General features: G+C 37.8%; 1 protein-coding gene and 1 non-coding gene across 2 annotated transcripts in view; both read left to right on the top strand.

Moving 5' to 3' along the window:
• Positions 1 to 20,515, top strand: part of CFAP206 (cilia and flagella associated protein 206) — a 42,638-nt gene extending 22,123 nt beyond the window's left edge. The window contains exons 9-13 of the mRNA XM_047101473.1: positions 549 to 747; positions 3,194 to 3,334; positions 6,349 to 6,542; positions 9,876 to 10,019; positions 20,285 to 20,515. Of these exons, the coding sequence (XP_046957429.1) occupies positions 549 to 747; positions 3,194 to 3,334; positions 6,349 to 6,542; positions 9,876 to 10,019; positions 20,285 to 20,515 (909 nt within the window). The remainder of the gene's footprint in view (positions 1 to 548; positions 748 to 3,193; positions 3,335 to 6,348; positions 6,543 to 9,875; positions 10,020 to 20,284) is intronic.
• Positions 3,562 to 3,668, top strand: LOC124529451 (U6 spliceosomal RNA). The gene has a single exon (XR_006966348.1). It is a non-coding gene; the product is annotated as a U6 spliceosomal RNA (small nuclear RNA).
• Positions 20,516 to 22,952: the final 2,437 nt, after the last annotated feature.

Genomic DNA, 22,952 nt, shown 5'->3' with positions numbered 1-22,952 from the left:
AATCTCCCTCCCTCCCTCCCTCTCTCTCTCTCTCTCAGCCTCTCCCCAAAATAAATAATATAAACATTAAAAAAAAAGTTTTTATCTCACTGATCTAAAATCTTTAACTTGCAGCTCACAAGATATGCCTCAAGATATATCTGTAGACTTTCAGGTTCTTTTAATCATGATTGAACCAGATAAATCTAATAGTAATGAGTCATATTTAGCTTTTTTACAAAAAGAAGATGTTTTCCTCTTGGCTTTTTGGGGTCAAGCAGCCATAAATCTTTCTTAGGTGATCGATGTGTTTGGCTTTTTGGGGGGGGGGAAATTAACTTTATGACAATCACACCAACATGAATAGTTTGAAATAAAATACAAGTTTTTTTTCTCATAATTTATGAATCCTATTGCTATGTAGATTTTATTGTTTAACTTCACAAGACGTTGACTTGTCTTCAGGAAGAATTTCTTTACTAACACAAATTTGTTTTTGTTTTTAAGAGCACAGTGATTTGTAATTTTATTAAACAGTTACATTTTAAACATTCTTTTCTCTTCTTCAGCCCATCTTCATTGCACTTTCCGATCTGTGGACTAGCTTCCAGGATGAAACTGTTTTGATTAGTGTCCTCAGTAATTTGACAACTCACCTTGAGCCATTCTTGGGTACTCATGAACTCCTCTTTCCTGAGAAAGTAATGCAGAATCTTCTTGATGGGCTGACTGTGAAGACTGATGTGTGTAGGATGAAGGAACACATGGGTAATAGAAACCATCCTTGACTTCCTCTTCCTCTTAAAAGTGCCTCTAGAATAAAGGCACTCTTTTAAAATTTTCACGCTTGGGGCACCTGGCTGGGTCAGTCAGTGGAGCATCCAACGCTTGATCTTGGGGTCATGAGTTAGAGCCCCATGTTGAGCATAAAGTTTGTTTTTTAAAAAAAGTAAAATTTTCATGCTCTATCCTTTTGATAAGGTATTAAACATCTTTCTTGATTAAAAGAGTACTAATGTTCATTATGAAAAGTGCAGGAAACAGAAAATATGTAAGCTAAGTACCTTACTATCCAGTAATAAGCATTCTTTTGTAAAAAAAAAAAATTAATGTTTATTTATTTATTTTGAGACAGCAAGTGGGGAGGGGAAGAGAGAGAATCCCAAGCAGGTTCCACACTATAAGTGCAGAGCCCAATGCAGGACTCGATCTCACAGACCATGAGATCGTGATCTGAGCCAAGGTCATGATCTGAGCCGAAATCAAGAGTCGGCTGCTTAACCTACTGAGCCACCCAGGTGCCCCCAATAATAAGCATTCTTAATGTTATTGTCAGGGTTTTGGTTAACAATGATTTTCCTTGCTTACGTGTTTCTGTTGTAGTCTTAATGATCTTATTATTGATTTATAGTAGGAGAAGATATTAATGTTTGCCGTATTTAGAGCTCTATTTCTTTAGTATGTCATTTGCCATATATCTACCTCAGATTCAGGCTGAAATTTATAAATCAATGAAATTTATCCCTGTAAAATTGAGCTTATTTTAGACCCTTTAAGAGATGCACTGATTCTTATAAGAAGGCTGTCTTTATCAACAAACTGCTGTTTACTTTTTTTGGTATCTTTTGTCTTAAAGACAATGTGAAGTTCTTGGGGCGCCTGGGTGGCGCAGTCGGTTAAGCGTCCGACTTCAGCCAGGTCACGATCTCGCGGTCCGTGAGTTCGAGCCCCGCGTCAGGCTCTGGGCTGATGGCTCGGAGCCTGGAGCCTGTTTCCGATTCTGTGTCTCCCTCTCTCTCTGCCCCTCCCCCGTTCATGCTCTGTCTCTCTCTGTCCCAAAAATAAATAAACGTTGAAAAAAAAAAATTAAAAAAAAAAAAAAATAAAGACAATGTGAAGTTCTTGAGAAATGCCAAAATAGAGTCTGGGCATTGTTGCCTAAAAAGAAAGTTTTTTCCAGAAAATGAGATTTGATAATTTACTCTAAATTTCTTTTACAAATTCAAGTTTTGTATAAGTGAAGAATAAAAATGAAGTTGTAATTTCCATTCTTCAACTACTAGACTTAAAAAATAAACTTGAAAACTAAATGAGAAAGACTGAAAAGCATCCTTCCAGTTAAAGTTTTTCCTACTTATTTTATTTTATTAAAACAGCATATCTACACAAATACCAAGTGAAATTAAAAAGTTAAAGTCACTTAGGGGCGTCTGGGTGGCTCAGTTGTTTAAGTGTCTGACTTCGGCTCAGGTAATGGTCTCACAGTTTGTGGGTTTGGGCCCCGCATCTGGCTCTGTGCTGACAACTCAGAGCTTGGAGCCTGCTTCGAATTCTGTAACTCCCTCTCCCTCTGCCCCTTCCCGGCTCGTGCTCTCATCTCTCTCAAAAATAAATAAATGTTAAAAAAAAATTTTTAAAAAGGTTAAAGTCACTTCAGCAGTAAATATTAAACTACTTCAACAGTAGATATTAAACTCACCATTATTGGCAAGACAGTTTACTTCTTGGAGTTAAACATGTCATTTTCCACTATATGTCACAACTTTTTATTCACCAGAACGCTATTTATCACGTTACTGCTCCAGTGAATTGGGAGACTGAATGTTCTTCTAAAAGAATTTAATTAACACTTGCCACATCTCCTCTCTGTTTTGAGACTTTCAGGCATATCAGGAAAAAAGAAGGAAGGTTTATTTTCCCCAAAGTATGCATTTACTTCTAGTTGTAGTCACAAGGGCATTTGTGGTATTGCTGTTTTGATGTAGAGCCAGACCCAGAAGTATAGTAGGATTGCCAAAGCTAAGAACCTTTGGGATCAATGTTTTACAGATATGTGTTTTTGTCTGTGTAGAAAATGTGGACTATTTGTTTATCACATGTAAATAAGTAAGCCAGCCACCATTAGGAAGGATTTTTAAAAGTGTAAAGAACAAAGATTGTGCACCTTGTTATCAAAATTAAATTAATAAGAGAGATTTCCTTGAAGCTTTCTGCTCAGAACATTCTCAGCTGTTTCAGGAAACAATAGTCCTAGTATAGGAGCATCACATTTAAAGAATTTGCCCACCTAGTGTATTATGAAGAGCCATACAGTCTTGAATGAAGTTGATCTCTCTCTATTTTAGTCACACAACAGCCAGTCTTTTCTGCTTATTTTCTTGGGTTGTTTACTCTTCTCCTTGACTGAAGTTTTTCTTGTCCTCTTTTATTTTAGAAGATAGAGTACGTCCGGTGGATTTCAGAAAACAAGAATGGCTTTTCCCAGAAACAACGGCCAATTTTGATAAATTGTTAATTCAGTATCGAGGATTTTGTGCTTATACATTTGCTACAACAGATGGTCTTCTTCTTCCAGGTATATTGTGGGAAATGATATTGCTTTGACTTCCCATTTTTTCTTTAAATAAAGCCGTCCTTGTCACTTACTTATTCATTTTTTTTTCACTTATCATTTTTTAAAACTTTATGGGATCTGACAGTGAACTAGGAAAGGAGCCACAAAGATGATCCAGACCAAAATCTTCATCTTTGAAGTGCTCACAGACTGACATAAGCAAGAATTACACACAAATGATAAGTGAGGTGCTCGCTTCGGCAGCATATGTACTAAAATCAGAGCAATACAGAGAAGATCAGCATGGCCCCTGCGCAAGGATGACATGCAAATTCATGAAGCTTCCACATTTAGAAACGAAAACAAATAAGTGATAGAATGTGTATATAATGAAATCTGGATGCTACATTATCATAAAAGAGGGATGACTCATATGGCCAATGAGGGACTCCAGAAATTCACATGGCGTTACTAAAATAGATCATCTTCCAAAGTAATTAGTTGAAAGAGCAACACTAATTTGGCTGATTATGTTGATTAAAAAAATACTCTGTTGCTTTATGGTTGTGTTCTATTAACATAGATCAGGATTTCTGTATAAGTCAGATCCACCTAAGGAAATGGCCAATATTTTATCAAATAAAATCTCTCTGTATATATTACTAGAGCTTCTCCCCTAACAAAGAGTAAGTCAGAAATTGAGGTGAAATAAATTATTATCCAAAAAGTGCTGTGTGAATTGGAAATAAAAAGTCAGCTAGGGCTAGAATGAAAACAGTTGGACAAAATGATTTCTGATTTACCTTACACCATTAACCTCTTTTTTCCTTTTCTTCTTTCTTTGTCATTTCTTTTGTTATATTTCGTAGTTGGATATTACTTTTTTTATTAGAAAGAATTATAGGAACTACATACAGGCTAGAGAACATGCATACTGACTTTTTTTTAAGTTTATTTTTGAGAGAGAGAAAGAGAGTGCATGTGAGGGGAGGGGCAGAGAGAGAAGGTGAGAGAGAGAATTCTAAACAGGCTCTTGTATTGTCAGCACAGAGCCCAATGCAGGGCTCGAACTCACGAGCTGTGAGATCATGACCTGAGCCAAAACCAAGAATTGGACTCTTCAACTGACTGAGCCACCAAGATGCCCCTGACTCATTTTTTATGGTATTAGATTTTTCATAATGGAAGTAAGAGGTTTACCATAGGGAGCTGAGAGAATAGTATTCTGAGGCCCCATGAGGGTCAGTGATACTGGTGGGGGTGGGGGGGGGTAACAATCAAAAGCCGTGAAGAAGTAAGAAGTGATGGAATATAGATGGTTTCTTCCTTTCCTTCTCTTCTCTTTTCCTTTTCTTTCCCCCTCCTTCCTTCTTTCCTTCTTCCTTCCTTCTTCCCATCCATCCATCCATCCATCCATCACAAATAAGAAAGGAAGGGAGTCACAAGAGACACAAACGCAAAGAACCATAGCTGTAGGGTGATGACAGAGGTAGCATGATATAATTGAAAAAGCTATGGGCTAAGGTTCAGGAGAGCCTGGCTTCTAGTCTAGGAGGTCTGTTTGGCCCCTTCAAGCTTCCACTATCTGGGATTCTAATAAAGAGAGAGAAATAGGAAAGTAGAAGAGCTTGTGGGGCTATGGGTTTCAGAACCCTCTCTGAATAAGCTAGCCCTGACTACTTTGTTCACTACATTATTTCTGTTTGCTACATTATTTTCTGGGCAGCAGCAAACTGCACTAACTCAGAGGAATTCTGTAGGACTTTTCTCCTTCCATTCAGGACTACAGACCACATGACTTAAATCCCAAGGCTTACTAACTAGTTAGGATCCTTTTCAATGACTACACCGGTTTTATTGCCAATCACTTTCCCTTGCCTACTCAAGCCTCACTGGCTTTCTTGTTGTTCTTGAACATCTCAAGCCCATTTTCACCTCAGAGCCTTTATGCTTGCTATTTATTCCCTCTACTTGGAAAACTCTGTCTATCCCCCAGATAGCTACATACCTTCCTCCTTCATTTTATTTAGCATTCCTAGATCACCCAATTTAAAATATCAACCACACCCTTCTTCCTTTTATTATGTGTTTAACAAGCTTATTTATTTTTTTTGAGGGGGGCGGGGAATGAATCTTAAGCAGGCTCCACACCCAGCGCGGAACCCAATGCGGGACTCAAATCTCATGACCTGAGATCGTGACTTGAGCTGAAATCAAGAATCGGACACTTAACTGGCCAGGTGCCCCTTGGCTTTATTTTTAACCTTTTTTTGCAGTACTCTCTGGCCTATGGTATATTTGTTGATTTGTTGAGAGCAGCAATTTTGTTTTTATTTCCTTAGTGCCAGTAATAGGGCCAATACATTTTGTTGAACAAATGAAAAAATAAATAAGGCAGTACTATTGTTTCATATATAATTCCCACCAACTATGTGGATATTTAATAACCCTTATTTTTGTAGTATCTGTTCACAGTGGGAAATACTTTCTAACATAGAGACTTGTATTTTGGGGATGCCTGGTTGGCTTGGTCGGTGGAGCATGCAGCTCTTGATCTTGGGGTCATGAGTTTGAGCCCCATGTTGGGTGTAGAGATTACTTAAAAGTGAAAATCTTGAAAAAAAAAAGGAAATGTATTTTGGGTAAGTTGTCCCATTTTTGTAGTTTTTATAGAATTATTTTTAAAACAATGCTTGTAGTAGTTAGTTTAGTTAAAGGAGATTTGAAACCACGAGATGACTACGTGCCTTCTCATAAAACATTTTCAAACATTTTAGATCTGTATAGTAAAATAATTTTTACATAAAACCATTCGTTAAAATTAATTTAATATGAATTTCACATAAAATAGAATTTAACAAAATGTATAATTTAAAATTGCTAATTGTAGCATTTTAACAAAATGAAAACATGTTAAATATGCATAAGTCATATGTTAAATATGCAGTATGTAGGGGATGATTCTATGGATGTATTACAAACATAGAATCACTTACTATTTTATATCTCATTCATTTCCTTTTCTTAATTTTCAGGAAATGCAGCAATTGGAATTTTGAAATATAAAGAAAAGTATTACACTTTTAATACCAGAGATGCTGCATATTTATTTGCAGAAAGTCCTGAAAATTACATTGATTTAATTAAGGAAAAAGCAAAAAAAAATGCAGAATTAATTCAGCTACTGGAACTTCATCAACAGTTCGAAACCCTCATTCCATATTCTCAGGTAAGCAGAGTCAGTATTTTAAGAATTTATGACATTTAAAAGTATAGTTAATTAGAAAGTTATACCTTGTTGTAGAATAGTTCCAAAGTCCAAACAGAGACTGGATCAGAAGAGGGCTTTTAATGCTATTGGAAAGAGATTCACCCCGAAGAAGGAAACTAATGAAATCCACAAAGAATAATGAAAACAAGATAAGGAGTCAAATTGATAAATTAGACTGGAAAAATCTGGAAGAGAAAGACTACGTTTAGATAAATAACTGAGTCTGTAGGATTTCCTTATCTAAAATTAAAGAACTTAGCACAGATAACACAGGTGATAACTTAGAGTTGTAAGATAATACTTTCTGATATATTTTATTACCTGATAGGGCAAGCTCTTTCCTTTGTCTTGTATTTTTTCAAAATTGTCTTAGTCATGCATGGTAGTTTTCTTAATAAATTTGCTAAGTTTCCCCCAAAATCTTACTGAGATTTTAACTGGAATTGAATTAAAATAATAAAAGAATTTTTATGTTTATTATATTAGGTTGTCCCATTCATAGTACCATTTAGTTTTTTTTAATAATTACTAGTTTCATTAATTATATCTTAATAAAGCTTAATGGTTTTAGTTCTATTTTCTACTGTGCCCACTTCTAAAACTGTATGTGATCCCAGCAGTGACTGGTGATGCTAATATTAATACATGGTTTTCCCACTCAGTATGATGACCCCTCCATTGCATTAACAATTCTCATATGGAATGGGTTTGTTTCTAGGCTTTTAATTGTGTTCCACTGGCTTGTGCTCTCCCAGTTTTGTATTTCATTCTGTTTTTTTAAAGCTTATTTATTTATTTTGAGAAAGAGAGCGAGCACAGGCAGGGAAGGGGCAGAGAAAGAGGGAGAGGGAGAAAGAATCTCAAGCAGGCTCCACACTGCTAGCGCAGAACCCCATATATGGGGTTTGAACCCATGAACTTAATATGGGAGGTGTATTTTGGGAGGGGAAAACCTAACATCACTCATTCCTAAGTCAAATGCCCCTCTCCAATTTTCACAATTGGTAGCCTATGTGAATACTTTGACCTGAGCCAAAACCAGGAGTTAGATGCTCAACCGACTGAGCCACCCAGGCACCCCTCTGTTTTTCATTCTTTTTGTGATGTCTTCTCATGAATGAAAGTTTTTCATTTTAACATGTCATTCATTAATCTTTTCTTCACGTCTCAAATTTTGTCTTGTTTAAGAAATCTTCATGTATCTTAGATCATAAAAATATTCTCCTATATTGTTTTGTAAAAAAATATGGATTTTGGATTTGCCTTTCACACCTGACTCTTTAATTGATTTGGATTTGATTTTTGTGTCTATTGGGAGGTGAAGATCCAATTTTAATTTTTTTTCTATTTGAGTAATGAATTTTCCCAGACCATTTGTTCAGTACTCTTTCCTTTCTCCATATCTATAGTGTCTTATATGCACAGGCTTAATTTTTAATCTCTCTATTCTATTCAGTTCAATTTTTAAAAAATTCCTGTATCTATATCTTACTATTATAGCTTTATAGTAAGTTTTGATACCTAGTAGAGTAAGTTCTCCCACCCTTTCCTCTCTAAAGGATCTTGGCTATACTTGAGTCTTTACTTTCCATATAAATTTGAGAATTTATATTGTCAGGTTCCATAAAAAACCTTGAAGGAATTATGAATTTGCATGTCTATAGACAAGAATTATTTGACCATGCCACCAGTTATTTATAATTTACAGAGTTGTAAGATACTTCAGAGACAGTGAAAGGTTAGAATCAGATCATCAGAAATGTATGCTATATGTAGATAATGCATAGTTTTCCATTAAACAATTTTCCCCTATATTTTGGGTCTTGTTTTTTCCTTTCTTTCTGTGTATTTAATTCCCAGCTCTTCTTCAGTGACCTTAAGTACCTATGGAAGTGAGTTTTCTCCCTTCATATTTCAAAGCTGTAGTTCTTATAATTATTTACTTGCCATTTACTTGTACTGTGTAATATTGCTAATCATCTTGCAACATGTTTTTATCTACCCAACTATATCACAACATCGTTCTGAAGGCAAAAAAAAATTATATCTTAGGTTGTAGGCAATCAGTAATTATCTGCTGTTTTATTTGAGTAAGAAGTTAATCTTACATGGCATATATATATATATATATGTGTGTGTGTGTGTGTGTGTGTGTGTATGTATATGTACATATGTACATATGTATATGTAATCTTACATTGCATATATATGTGTGTATGTATATGTATATACATATACATACACATATACACATATATGTGTATATATATATACACATATACATATATATACACATACATATAATGGAATATTACTCAGGCATAACAAAGAATGAAACCTTGCCATTTGTAACAACATGGATGGATCAAGAGGATGTAATGCCAAGTGAAATAAGGCAGTCAGAGAAAGACAAATACCATATGATTTCATTCGTATGTGGAGTTTAAGAAACAAAAGCAAATGGGCAAAGAGATAAAGAGACAAAAAAACCAGACTGTTAAATACAGAGAACAAACTTGTGGTTGTTAGAGGAGAGGTAGGTGAGGAGATGGGTGAAATAGGTGAAGGGAATTAAGAGTCCACTTATCGTGATGAGTACAGAGTAATGTACAGAATTGTTGAATCACTATATTATACACCTGAAACTAATATAACACTGTGTTAGTTACACTGGAATTAAAAAAAAAGTTAATCTGTCCCTCCTGTGCACTATGATCTGAGTTCCTTAAACCTCTACCACCCTCTCCAGCAACTTCATATATAGCACAATCATATCTTATTTAGCCTGGAATTAATATTTAATATTTTAATAGTGAGCTTGTGGGTATCCCAGCAGAAAATCAAAATATCCAACTAAAACAAAATCAAGTGTATGCATAGTTTGGGGTTTAGATATATCCTAAAGATGTTTTGATACTTTAAACAAATGTGATTCATATTTAACATTTAATGGCTATTTTAAACTTTAGTCAGTTTTCAACAAAGTATTCATGTATGCTACCGATTGTGAAAATTGGAGAGAGGGGAATTTGACTTGAATGAATGTTAGGTTTTCCCCTCCCAAAATATACCTCCCATATTAATTTCACAAAGTCAGGTACAAAGAAAGCCATAATGCCCAGGAAAATTATCACATTTAGTTCACTACTATTAGCTTATTTTCTCTGCTGTCTTTATGAGTATATTCCATGTTGAAAAATTCTTATTTTTCTAATCTTTTTGTCAGTTTTAGTTATCTCTAAATAATGCTGCTTTTTAATAAATACTAATTACAGAACTTCATTTCTTTAGATGAAAGATGTTGACAAACATCATATAAAACCAATTACAAAGTGTGAAAGTAGCACACAAACAGATACGCACATATTGCCACCAACGATTGTGAGATCATATGAGTGGAATGAATGGGAATTGAGAAGAAAAGCTATAAAATTGGTTTGTAACAATATTTTCTAAAATTATTTATAGGTTGGGGAATTTGTTTTTCTTCAGCTAAGACAGCAGAAGAGATGATATTTTGTACATGTGTTACATTCAGCCACAAATTAAAGCAGAATTAGTCCCAAAAGTTACAGGTCCAGGGCACAGGACCAAAAGGGATTGTTTTGGTACGAGCAGGGTGGGTCTCTCAAGGGTAGTTGTTGTGATAAGATGGCAATGTTCTAGATTCATTGAATCAATTTCTAGAAAATAGGCATGCTGTCCAACAATTTCTACCAGCGTCCCTGGCCTCTAGCTTTCCTTGTTTCTGCTCCTGTGGCTTCCATGGGTGTATACACTGGCTATTTACTTGGAACTCTGCCTCATCTTTCTTCTTTCTCGCTTCAGCCTGTGTATTTGCTTCTCCCTCCACTTGGCTCTCATGGTGTGGGAGTTTCCAGGAAGATGGTGCTAAAGCTGAGAGCTATAGGTTAGGGAACTTTAATGTGTTGTTAGTCATAGAGTGGGTAATTTAAATTACTTATATAAACTAGTGGGATGTATACAGAGTTCTTTGCATATAATTTGCCAGCTTTGCATTGTAAGATTGTCTTCTAATTTTAAGCACATACGGAAGCATGAAACTATTCTCAAATTATACCATCCAGTGACTAGAACAATGGTAGTTGCTCTCTCTTTCTTTCTATATCCATCTATTGTGCTAATCTATGAGATTTAGAGCACTTTCAGCTTCCTCTAATCATTTAAAGTATATCTTTGTCTTTTGTAGTCTTTTTTTTTTTTTGAGGAGCAGAATGTTAACCTCTCTTGTGTCCCCTCTTACGTCAGCATGTTCTCTACAGGCACTGAGCTCTCTTGTCCTTCTAATTCTCAGTCACCTTAATCATAAGAGATGCCTGCCCTCAAAGCTTACCTTTGAAAGTCTCATCCCTGTGTGACTCAGTGGAATTCCTCCCTCTCACCCTTTTTACAGTACCTTGTCATTTTAGACAATAAGTATTTAGAGTACAAAGGAAATAAACTTTTATATCTATAGCCATTTCTTAGTATATTTTATCCATCTCTTTAACTGAAATCAGGTATGGGAGTAAATGAAGACTACCCAAATCAGAACAGAGGCTATTTATTCAAAGTTTTCTATAGCAAGGGAGTCAACCATCATCACTGGCCGTTGGCAGAAACTCCAAAGCAGGCAGGGAAAGTGGGAAAGCCTTATAGTAAAAAAAAGGGGAAGGCTTCAAGCATGCTCTGACTGGAGATTGTTGACATGGGGAAAATGGAAGCAGGCTAACTCAAAGTTGGGGCTCTTATGTGAATGGTTTGGTGGGCATAGTTGGCTTTCTCCAGTTGGTCCTTAGTTGGAAGGTGGGGGGGGGGTGGGTAGCAAAAAAATAGGGAAGCTGGCCAAGTCCTGTCTGTTCCGGGCTTATAGCTACAGCTATAGAGGTTGTGGATCTGAGTTCTATTGTCATATAAGGTCTAGCTTTTGGCAGTTTGTATATTCATTATCTCATAGGCTTTTCACCAATCATGGCATTTCTCTTGCCACCCTTTGTGGTGGCAGCTTTTCAGTCCCTTAATTTCCTGGGATGAGGAAGGATCAGCTTCCTGGTATGTCTTCCAGATCCTCGTTCCATTAGCATTCCTATCAGTTACTCTTCTGTAGTACATGAAGCTCCATCCCCAATGTTCTTTTGTGTTATCTACTAAACTCACTTGAGCCCATCAGATATATATGGGTAACACAGATATTACACATTTGTTCTTCAGAAACTAATTGTCTAGCAAGTGACACTGATACACTAAAAATATCTCAATACCTCTTGGTAAGTGGTAGAATAGAAGTGAAATAAAAAATGAATCCTGGTGACATTTTAAGTTGGTCTGAGGTATAAATAGGCAAAGGAGAAGAGGGGAATGATGGTTGGATGGATATGAGAGGTAGAGGTACCAGCATAGGTCTGGATTGGAAATGTTAAAAGAATGGCGTATTCCGTGGGGCTGCACTGCATACCGACTGAACTCTTCTTCTCATTCTTCAACCTCCACTTAATTCTGAGGCTCACCTTAGACCTAATTCTCCTCTGGAATAGCATCACGTCAAATGCTGGCTCCCCATATATGACCAGTACAATGTGCTGGTAAGACAAAACTGAGTGTATTGCTTAAAGCTATAGGAGGAATCAGCACCTCAGCAGAGCTAGGCAGTGTCTTGAGGGGGAAGAGCAAGGTCAGATTGTATTGAGAATGTGAAGTTTGGTGGAAGGTAGGTCTTTCAAAGCCAAGAGTAGGTCAGGGGATGGGATGAGGGCTTGAATTAGATTAGGTAAACATCATGAAAAAGCAGCCCAGCACTGATGGGAATAGAAAGTGAAGATTTATGGGGTAGGGTGCAGAGAATGTTAGAATCTGTGTGTTGGTACTTACTACTGAAGGTGTGTCTTTTGGAATGTTCTGTAGTGAACAATCAAGTTTTTTGCTTTGGTAAGAGTCTCTTGGAATGATCAAATTATGCTAATGAAGATGTCCAAATAGAAAAGTCATACTAATGTAGACAATAAACTCAGTGTGGAGGAAGTAGTTTTGGTTCTCAGTCATCCACAGTGTCTCAAAATCTGGAATATTTCCTCTCCTTCCAGGTCTCTACATTTTTATTTTATTTTATTTTATTTTATTTTATTTTATTTTATTTTATTTATTTATAATATAATATATTGTCATATTGGTTTCCATACAACACCCAGTGCCCAGGTGCCCTCCTCAATTCCCATCACCCACTTTCCCCTCTCCCCCCACACCCCCATCAATCCTCAGTTTGTTCTCCTATTTAAGAGTCTCTTATGGTTTGCCTCTCTCCCTCTCTGTAACTTTTTCTTCCCCTTCCCCTCCCCCATGGTCTTCTGTTAAGTTTCTCGAGATCCACATGAGTGAAAACATATGGTATCTGTCTTTCTCTGACTGACTTATTTCACTTAGCATGATATCCTCCAGTTTCATCTACGTTGCTGCAAATGGCCAGATTTCATTCTTTCTTATTGCCAAGTAGTATTCCATTGTATACATAAACCACATCTTCTTTATCCATTTGTCAGTTGTTGGACATTTAGGTTCTTCCCATAATTTTGCTACTGTTGAAAGTGCTGCTATAAACATTGGGGTACAAGTGCCCCTATGCATCAGCACTCCTGTATCCCTTGGGTAAATTCCTAGCAGTGCTAGTGCTGGGTCATAGGGTAGATCTATTTTTAATTTTTTGAGGAACCTCCACACTGTTTTCCAGAGCAGCTGCACCAGTTTGCATTCCCACCAACAGTGCAAGAGGGTTCCCGTTTCTCCACATGTTCTCCAGCATCTGTAGTCTACTGATTTGTTCATTGTAGCCACTCTAACCAGTGTAAGGTGGTATCTCAGTGTGGTTTTGATTTGTACTTCCATGATGAGGAGTGACGTTGAGCATCTTTTCATGTGCCTATTGGCCATCTGGATGTCTTCTTTAGAGAAGTGTTTATTCATGTCTTCTGCCCATTTCTTCACTGGATTATTTGTTTTTCAGGTGTGGAGTTTGGTGAGTTCTTTATAGATTTTGGATACTAGCCCTTTGTCTGATACGTCATTTGCAAGTCTCTTTTCCCATTCTGTTGGTTGCCTTTTAGTTTTGTTGATTGTTTCCTTTGCAGTGCAAAAGCTTTTTATCTTGATGAGGTCCCAATAGTTTTTAATTCCCTTGCCTTTGAAGATGTGTCAGGTAAGAAATTGCTGTGGCTGAGGTCAAAGAGGTTTTTCCTGCTTTCTCCTGTAGGGTTTTGATGGTTTCCTGTCTGACATTCAGGTCCTTCATCCATTTTGAGTTTGTGGGTCCAAATCTGGGGTCTCTGTTCTATTCCATTGGTCTATGTGCTGGTTTTTGTGCCTATACCGTACTCTCTTGGTGATTACAGCTTTGCAGTACAGGCTAAAGTCTGGGATTGTGATGCCTCCCGCTTTGGTTTTCTTCTTCAGTATTAATTTGACTATCCAGGATCTTTTGTGGTTCCATACAAATTTTAGGATTGCTTGTTCTAGCTTTGGGAAGAATGCTGGTGCAATTTTGATCGGGATTGCACCGAATGTGTAGATTGCTTTGTGTAGTAGTGACATTTTAAAAATATTTATTCTTCCAATCTATGAGCCTAGAATGTTTTTCCATTTCTTTGTGTCTTCTTCAGTTTCCTTCATAAGCTTTCTAGAGTATTTGGCATACAGATCTTTTATATTTTGGTTAGGTTTATTCCTAGGTATTTTATGGTTCTTGGTGCAAATGTGAATGGGATCAATTTCTTTATTTGTCTTTCTGTTGCTTCATTATTGGTGTATAAAAATCCAATCGATTTCTGTACATTAATTTTGTATCCTGCGGCTTTGCTGAATTCATGTATCAGTTCTAGCAGACGTTTGGTGGAGTCTGTCAGGTTTTCCATGTAGAGTGTCATGTCGTTTGTGAAAAGTGAAAGTTTGACTTCATCTTTGCCAATTTTGATGCCTTTTATTTCATTTTGTTGTCTGATTGCTGATGCTAGGACTTCCAACACTATGTTAAACAACAGTGGTGAGAGAGGACATCCCTGTCGTGTTCCTGATCTCAGGGGGAAAGCTCTCAGTTTTTCCTCATTGAGGATGATATTAGCTGTGGGCTTTTCATAAATGGCTTTTATGATGTTTAAGTACGTTCCTTCTATCCCGTTTCTTGAGGGTTTTTATTAAGAAAGGATGCTATACTTTGTCAAATGCTTTTTCTGCATCTATTGACAGGATCATATGGTTGTTATTTTTTCTTTTATGAATGTGATGTATCACACTGATTGATTTGCAAATATTGAACCAGCCCTGCAGCTCAGGAAAGAATCCCACTTGATCATGGTGAATAATTATTTTTTATATGCTGTTGAAATAGATTTGCTAGTATCTGGTTGAGAATTTTTGCGTCTATATTCATCAGGGATATTGGCCTGGGATAGTTGTCTTTTTTTGCTGAGTCTCTGTCCGGTTTGGGAATCAAAGTAATGCTGGCTTCATAGATGAGTCTGGAAGTTTTCCTTCCAGTTCTGTTTTTTTGGAGTAGCTTGAGAAGCATAGGTATTAACTCTGCTTTAAATGTCTGCTAGAATTCCTCAGGGAAGTCATCTGGTCCAGACTCTTATTTGCTGGGAGATTTTTGATACCTGATTTTATTTCTTCACTAGTTAGTTATGGGTCTGTTCAAATTTTTTGTTTCTTCCCTTTTGAGTTTTGGTAGTGTGTGGGTGTTAATAATTTTTCATAGTATTCCCTGCTAATTGCTTGTATTTCTGAGGGATTGGTTGTAATAAATCCATTTTCATTTGTGCTTTTATCTATTTGGGTCCTCTCTCTTTTCTTTTTGAGAAGCCTGGCTAGAGGTTTATCAATTTGTTTATTTTTTCAAAAAACCAACTGTTGGTTTCATTGATCTGTTCTACTGTTGTTGTTGTTTTTTTTTTGATTCTATATTGTTTCTTTCTGCTCTGGTCTTTATTATTTCTCTTCTTCTTCTGGGTTTGGGGTGTCTGTCCTGTTCTGCTTTGAGTTCCTTTAGGTGTGCTATTAGATTTCGTATTGGGGATTTTTCTTGTTTCTTGAGATAGGCCTGGATTGCAATGTATTTTCCTCTTAGGACTGCCTTTGCTGCATCCCAAAGCGTTTGGATTGTTGTATTTTCATTTTCATTTGTTTCCATATATTTTTAAATTTCTTATGTAATGGCCTGGTTGACCCATTCGTTTTTTAGTAGGGTGTTCTTTAACCTCCATGCTTTTGGAGGTTTTCTAGACTTATTCCTGTGGTTAATTTCAAGTTTCATAGCATTGAGATCTGAAAGTGTGCATGGTATGATCTCAATTCTTTTATATCTATTGAGGGCTGTTTTGTGACCCAACATGTGATCTATCTTGGAGAATGTTCCATGTGCACTCGAGAAGAAAGTATATTCTGTTGCTTTGGGATGCAGAGTTCTAAATATATCTGTCAAGTCCATCTGGTCCAGTGGATCATTCAGGGCCATTGTTTCTTTACTGATTCTCTGTCTAGATGATCTATCCATTGTTGTCAGTGGAGTATTAAAGTCCCCTGCAATTACCACATTCTTATCAATAAGGTTGCTTATGTTTGTGATTAATTGTTTTATACAGTCGGGTGCTCTTGAATTTGGTGCATAGGCATTTATAATTGTTAGCTCTTCCTGATGGATAGACCCTGTAATTATTATATAATGCCCTTCTTCATCTCTTGTTATGGCCTTTAATTTAAAGTCTAGTTTGTGTGATGCAAGTATGGCTCCTCCAGCTTTCTTTTGACTTCCAGCTGCATGATAGGTAGTTCTCCATGCCCTCACTTTCAATCTGAAGGTGTCCTTGGGTCTAAAATGAGTCTCTTTAGACAGCAAATAGATGGGTCTTGTTTTTTTTATCCATTCTCATACCCTGTGTCTTTTGATTGGAGCACTTAGTCCATTTACATTCAGTGTTGTTATTAAAAGATACGGGTTTAGAGTTGTTGTGTTATCTGTAGATTTCGTGCTTGTAGTGATGTCTCTGGTACTTTGTGGTCCTTGCAACATTTTACTCACAGAATCCCCCTTAGGATCTCTTGTAGGGCTGGTTTAGTGGTGATGAATTCCTTCAGTTTTTGTTTGTTTTGGAAAATCTTTATCTCTCCTTCTATTCTCAGTGACAGGCTTGCTGGATAAAGGATTCTCGGCTGCATATTTTTCCTGTTCATCACGTTGAAGATTTCCTGCCATTCCTTTCTGGCATGCCAAGTTTCAGTAGATAGGTCTGTTACTACCCTTATGTGTCTACCTTTGTATGTTAAGGCCTGTTTATCCCTAGCTGCTTTCAGAATTCTCTCTTTATCCTTGTATTTTGCCAGTTTCACTATGATATGTCGTACAGAAGATCGATTCAAGTTATGTCTGAAAGGAGTTCTCTGTGCCTCTTGGATTTCAGTGCCCGTTTCCTTCCCCAGATTGGGGAAGTTCTCAGCTATGATTTGTTCAAGTACACCTTCAGCCCCTTTCTCTCTCTCTCTTTCTTCTGGATTCCTATGATACGGATATTGTTCCCTTTGATTGAGTCATATAGTTCACTAATTCCCCCACGTGATCCTGGATTTTTTTTTATCTCTTTTTTCTCAGCTTCTTCTTTTCCCATAATTATACCTTCTAATTCACCTATTCTCTCCTCTGCCTCTTCTTTTTTTTTTTTTTTTAAATTTTTTTTTTCAACGTTTATTTATTTTTGGGACAGAGAGAGACAGAGCATGAACGGGAGAGGGGCAGAGAGAGAGGGAGACACAGAATCGGAAGCAGGCTCCAGGCTCTGAGCCATCAGCCCAGAGCCTGACGCGGGGCTCGAACTCACGGAGCGCGAGATCGTGACCTGGCTGAAGTCGAACGCTTAACCGACTGCGCCACCCAGGCGCCCCTCCTCTGCCTCTTCAATCCGCGCTGTAACTGCCTCCATTTTGTTTTGCACCTAATTTATAGCATTTTTTAACTCATCATGACTATTTTTAGTTCCTTGATCTCTGCAGCAATAGATTCTCTGCTGTCTTCTATGCTTTTTCCAAGCCCAACGATTAATTTTATGACTATTATTCTAAATTCTTGTTCAGTTATGTTGCTTTTATCTGTTTTGATCCATTCTTTAGTGTCACTTCTTCCTGGAATTTCTTTTGAGGAGAATTCTTCCGTATCATCATTTTGGCTAGTTTTTTGTCCCTTATGAATTTTAAAAGCTTGTTATATGCTCTGCATTGTGAGCACTGCTATATTAAAGGGGGGTCATACACTGTCCAGGGCCTGGCTCTTCAGGAGATGTTTTTTGGAGTGTGTTACTTGTTCTCTGTTGTGACTTTGGTTATTTTATTTCCCTATTTGTAATGATGTTTTGGACTCTCCATCAGGTGTGCTTTGATTTTTCCTTGAAGTAGCCCTAGAAAGGAAAACAAACAAACAGGAAACAAAAATACACAAATGCACAAATAAAACAAACAAACAGAAACAAAAAACTATAAACAATCCAAAAATAAAATACCAGGAACACCAGCTACAAATAAAGAACAGGGTGGAGGCGGTACTGATTGAAGAGCACATATAAAGAGAGAAATGACAGGGATGGGGTTGGGGGGGGGGGAGAAAAAATAAACATTGACCAGGCAGAGAGACTAAAAGGCTTAATCCAGAGAGAGAGAAAGGAAGATAAGGAAGGATGTGGGGAAAAAGAAACAAAGATAAAGTTACCCAGACAGAGAAACTGTAAGACATGATTTTTCCAGAGAGAGAGAAAGGAAAGGAAAGAAGGAGGTGTAGAGCACGTATCTAGAGAATGGATTAAATATGTCTGTTTAAACAAACCAATAACCGGAGTAGCCAGCCTAGAGGAGAGAAGAGATAAGAAGGAGAAATGGAAGGGAGAATATATCTAAATAACAAGAATTATCCTAGGATTAATCCAGGCAATGCAGCAGTGCTAGTCTGGAGGAGGGGGCCAACTGCCTCCAAAGCGTCTATCCCTCTCCAGTAGATATGCAGTTACCCAGTAGATACGCCTGGTTAGGTGTAGGCTGGTCCTGCCTCCACTGTGGTTTCCATGGTGGGATCTCTGAGGCCTCACCTTGGTGGTGGTGGGGAGAAAGATGGCGACCCCCAGTCTCTTCTCCACAACCCGGTGTCCCAAATCACTCCTTTGGAGCCATCCTCACTGGCCGCAGCCGCAAATGAGGCTGTCTGTCTGGCTCCACTGACTCCTGTGCCAGGCTCTTGGCTGGGATTTAAATCCCTGCTCCGTGTGCCCTGGTACTGGGGAAGCACCTCTCTATCCAGGCCCCATATGTGGTCCCGGCTGGTTTTGTCCTGTGTGGAAGCACTTCACGGGAGAGGACCGGTTTCTCCTGCTGTGGACTGTGCCCTAATCTACCACTGAACCCAGAGATGGCTCCCCTCCTCCCCAGGTGCATGAACAAGGCAGCCTGCCCCAGTCTGAAGAAAGCCCCGCAGTTAGAGATGGGATCCTTCTCCATCCTGGTCCGAGGGTTTTCTCTTGTCCAGATATAGTCCTATGCTTGCCTAGCCACTCTTTCTCTTCCTTTTGGCTCTCTGCAGAAGGGGATACCTCCCCTCCATGCCTATGCAGCCTGTTTTATCTCCCCCCCCCGTTTGCAATCACCCACCCATGGCCCTTCAGTTTGTCCCTGTTTCTCCCCGGTAGACTCAGTCTCTTTTTCTCCAAGATTCTTGAGGTTCAAAGTCCTTTGGCTTCAGCCCTTCTTTGTTTGAGATATGCGAGAGGTACAGATCCCCCTACTTCTCTGCCATGTTGGCCCCATTTACGCTAAGCCGGTCTCTACCTTTTTAAGTCACAGGCTTTTATGCTTCTGAGTTCTTTTCTTGGACTTCTTTGTTACTTCAGTAACTCCTAGTCTCCTTTTTTGTTTGCTTGTTTTTTAAAGTTTATTTATTTTTTGTTTGCTTGTTTTTTAAAGTTTATTTATTTTGACAGAGAAAGAATGAGTGGGGCAGGGGCAGAGAGAGAGAGGGAGAGAATCCCAAGCAGGCTCCACACTCACGCAGAGCCCGATATGGGGCTCAATCTCAGGGACTGTGATATCGCAACCTGAGCCAGAATCGAGTCGGATGCTCAACTGACTGAGCAACCCAGGCACCCCACTCCTTGTCTCCTTTCAATAAAACTCCTCTTTGCTTCCCAGCCTGAGTAATCTGTTTAACTTCATGTTTATTAGTAATCCATAAAAAGAGCAAGCAAGATGTAGACTAATGTAAAATATAACCTGAAGACATCAGAACTTTTTATATTAAAAGTCTTGGGTGAAGCCCATTTAAAAAAGAAATGAAATCTTAAATTTTTGTCTTTTAAAAAAATAAACCCAGTATGGTGGAAAAATCCAAGTTGTATAAATCTCAAAATATAATAATGAAGGAATTAAAAGATTATATTAACAAATAATTGGGCTCACTGTTAAGTGTGATCTGTATGTTCTTTCTTTGGGTCCGTTTTCAACATTTTATGTATTTTCTCACTCCTTGGCAAAGGATGTTTATTATGTTCTAGTTTTTCTAATGTTTTAATGTTTTGTAGAAATATGCTGTGTTGTAGGGCTAATTTCTTTGTGGACTGAGAAAAAAGATTCGGCCAAATTATTTGTTCTTTAGAGATGGGTTAATTCCTGTGTATTCTCTTTCTTCTTAGGCCAATTTGCGTCGGAAGGTTACTCACTCAGTACAAACTGACCTTAGTCACATGAGAAGAGAAAATTGTTCACAGGTGTACCCACCAAAGGATGCCAGCACGCAGTCTATGAGAGAAAGCAGCACCCGAGTGCCCAGGCCCCAGATTTACATAGCTGGTCTTCGTGGGGGACAGGGTAAAATCACATATGGGGTCAAGGTGAACTTAACTAGAGCTGTTGATGAGACCTAGTTAAAGACTGTATTTTTTAAGTAGATATCACCAAGTTATGAACAGTGGCAAATATTGACAAATATCTTTGCATCAATGGAAATTACTAAATTTTGTGAGTCTGGCACATTCATTGGTTGTGTGAATGTTTTCTGGATTCTGTCAAACTGCTACAAAAAACTAAAAGTTGTTCTCTGGAGCACATTTTTCATTCTATTAAAATTGAAAAATAAAACTCTGCCCACTCAGCTTCTATTTGTTAGAAAAAGTTTGGCAGCATTAAAGGCTGAAATTATGATGTATTTAGATATTAATATATTTATAAGATTATGACTAAGATAGCTTATTTATTTCTAAAATAATTTTTAATGGTAAACATTAAAACTTTAAAACCTAGGCAATATTTTAGCCTCATTAAAGTATTAAATGTTAACGGGATTAAATTGATGTATAATAAACCTCACTAATTTGGAACAATTAGAGCAGAGGTCCACATGAATTTTTAAAATCTGGAAATTTTACATAAAATCTGGATTTCTAGTCCCTTGGGAAAAAAAAGTCAGAATATTTGCAAATACTTGGCTAGTATTCCTGTGAGTAGTAGCTGTGCCCTTTCATAGGCCAAATACTTCTAGTCCCAGCCCCTGCTGTCTCTTTGGTCTCCCGCATTACTCCTGTGCCTTATTTGCCTGGCCCTATAGGCAGTTGTACATAGGGCCCATGTGAATTACTAATAGCTGAATTTTAGAGCTGTAGTTTTATTACTGTCCTACAAACTTCTTTTTTTTTTAAGTTTATGTTTAAGAGGGAGAGAGAGACACAGCATGTACTCATGGGAGTGGGGGAGGGGCAGACAGAGAGAGGGAGAGAGAGAATCCTAAGCAGGCTCCATGCTTCAGGACAGAATGAGACTTGGGGGTTGAACCCACGAATGGTGAGATCATGACCTGAGCTGAAACCAAGAGCCCAGCACTTAACTGACTGAACCACCCATGTGCCCAATATATATATTTTAAGTTTATTTCTTTATTTTATTACTTTCTTACATATTTCTAATACCAGTCCTAGATAATAAAGACTCCCTGGTGGAGGGACTGTTAAACATGCTTTAATAGCCAGGGGATAATTTATATTTAATGTATTTTTTCTGCCTTGGTGACTTTTAAGGTGTTTATATAATTTGCTTTCTGTGTATGTATAGTGTTATCTATAATGTGAATATGTTTCAAAATGCACTTTGCACAGATATCATAAAGGTAAACTTTAAATAGACTTTCTTTTAAAAACATTTTTTAAAGTTATTTATTTATTTTGAGAGAGAGTGGGGGGGGGTGGGGTAGGGACAGAGGGAGAGGGAAAGAGAGAGAATCCCAAGCAGACTCTATGGTGTCAGTGCAGAGGATAACGCAGGGCCCCAACCCATGAACTGTGAGATCATGACCTGAGCTGAAGTACAATGCTTAACTGAACCACCCAGGCGCCCCCTGACCTCCTTCTAAGTGTTCATAATTTTCATACCTGAAGTTTAAAAATGGTGTTAGAGTATCCTGGGTGGTTCAGTCAGTTAAGCGTTGGACTCTTGATTTTGGCTCAGGTTATGATGTCCTGGTTCGTGGGATCGAGCCCTGCATGGGGCTCAGTGCTGATAGCTCAGGGCCTGCTTAGGATTCTCTCTCTCTCCCTCTCTCTCTGCCCCTCCATTGCTCTCTCTCTCTAAAAATAAATAGTAAACATTGAAAAATAAAAATGATGTTAAAGATAAGACTGGCTGTTGGGGCAAGGCCTGGGGCTAGGAGTGGGGGCAGGGTTCTGTCCTTGAAGAAGGTGGGAGGTTAGAGCTAACACTAATTTTTACAGCATCAGGTATTTGATTTTATCTGTTCTGTCAAACCTCATTTGGTTCTGCAATATTTCTAAACACAGAAAAGAATGGCCATAAGCCATAAGATAAGGCATAATTTGGGGTTATCAAGTTAAGGCTGAAAGTAAAATTGCCAAGTGAATAAAAATATCAAACCCAATTTGAAAAACTAAATTTAATATCAGAAAGTGCAACAGAATCAGGATAAAGGGAGCTAGATCAAATGATAGCCTCATCTTTTCCTAGGATCTTGACCATCTCCCCAAGCCCCAATGTTCTCTAAAGATTTCCAACCACATGCTGGACCCTGTGTCAGGCACCCCCATTTCAGCAGGTTACAGGCCAAACTCATTTTCTCTGACAGACTTGTTTCTCCCTCTGTATTTCTTTCTGTGCTTAGAGGCCATCACCATCTACTCAGTAGCATAAGGCAAAAAAACTTCTTGATTGCCTTTCTCTCATAGCCCCTATATTTAAAAAGTCATCAAACCCTGCTGATTTGTCTTGAATTGTCTTTGGAATCTATATTTCTGTTTTAACCATGACTGCTACATTTTAGGACTTAGTCCTATTACCAGATTCACTGGCATAATTTTT

The sequence above is a fragment of the Lynx rufus genome, unplaced genomic scaffold, assembly GCF_022079265.1.
Source record: "Lynx rufus isolate CCGP_SWC_20201006 ecotype Redwood Valley unplaced genomic scaffold, mLynRuf1.p SCAF_6, whole genome shotgun sequence".
Lineage (NCBI taxonomy): Eukaryota > Metazoa > Chordata > Mammalia > Carnivora > Felidae > Lynx > Lynx rufus.
Note: the sequence above shows the minus strand (reverse complement) of the source record. Positions and strands in the feature narration are given on the sequence as shown.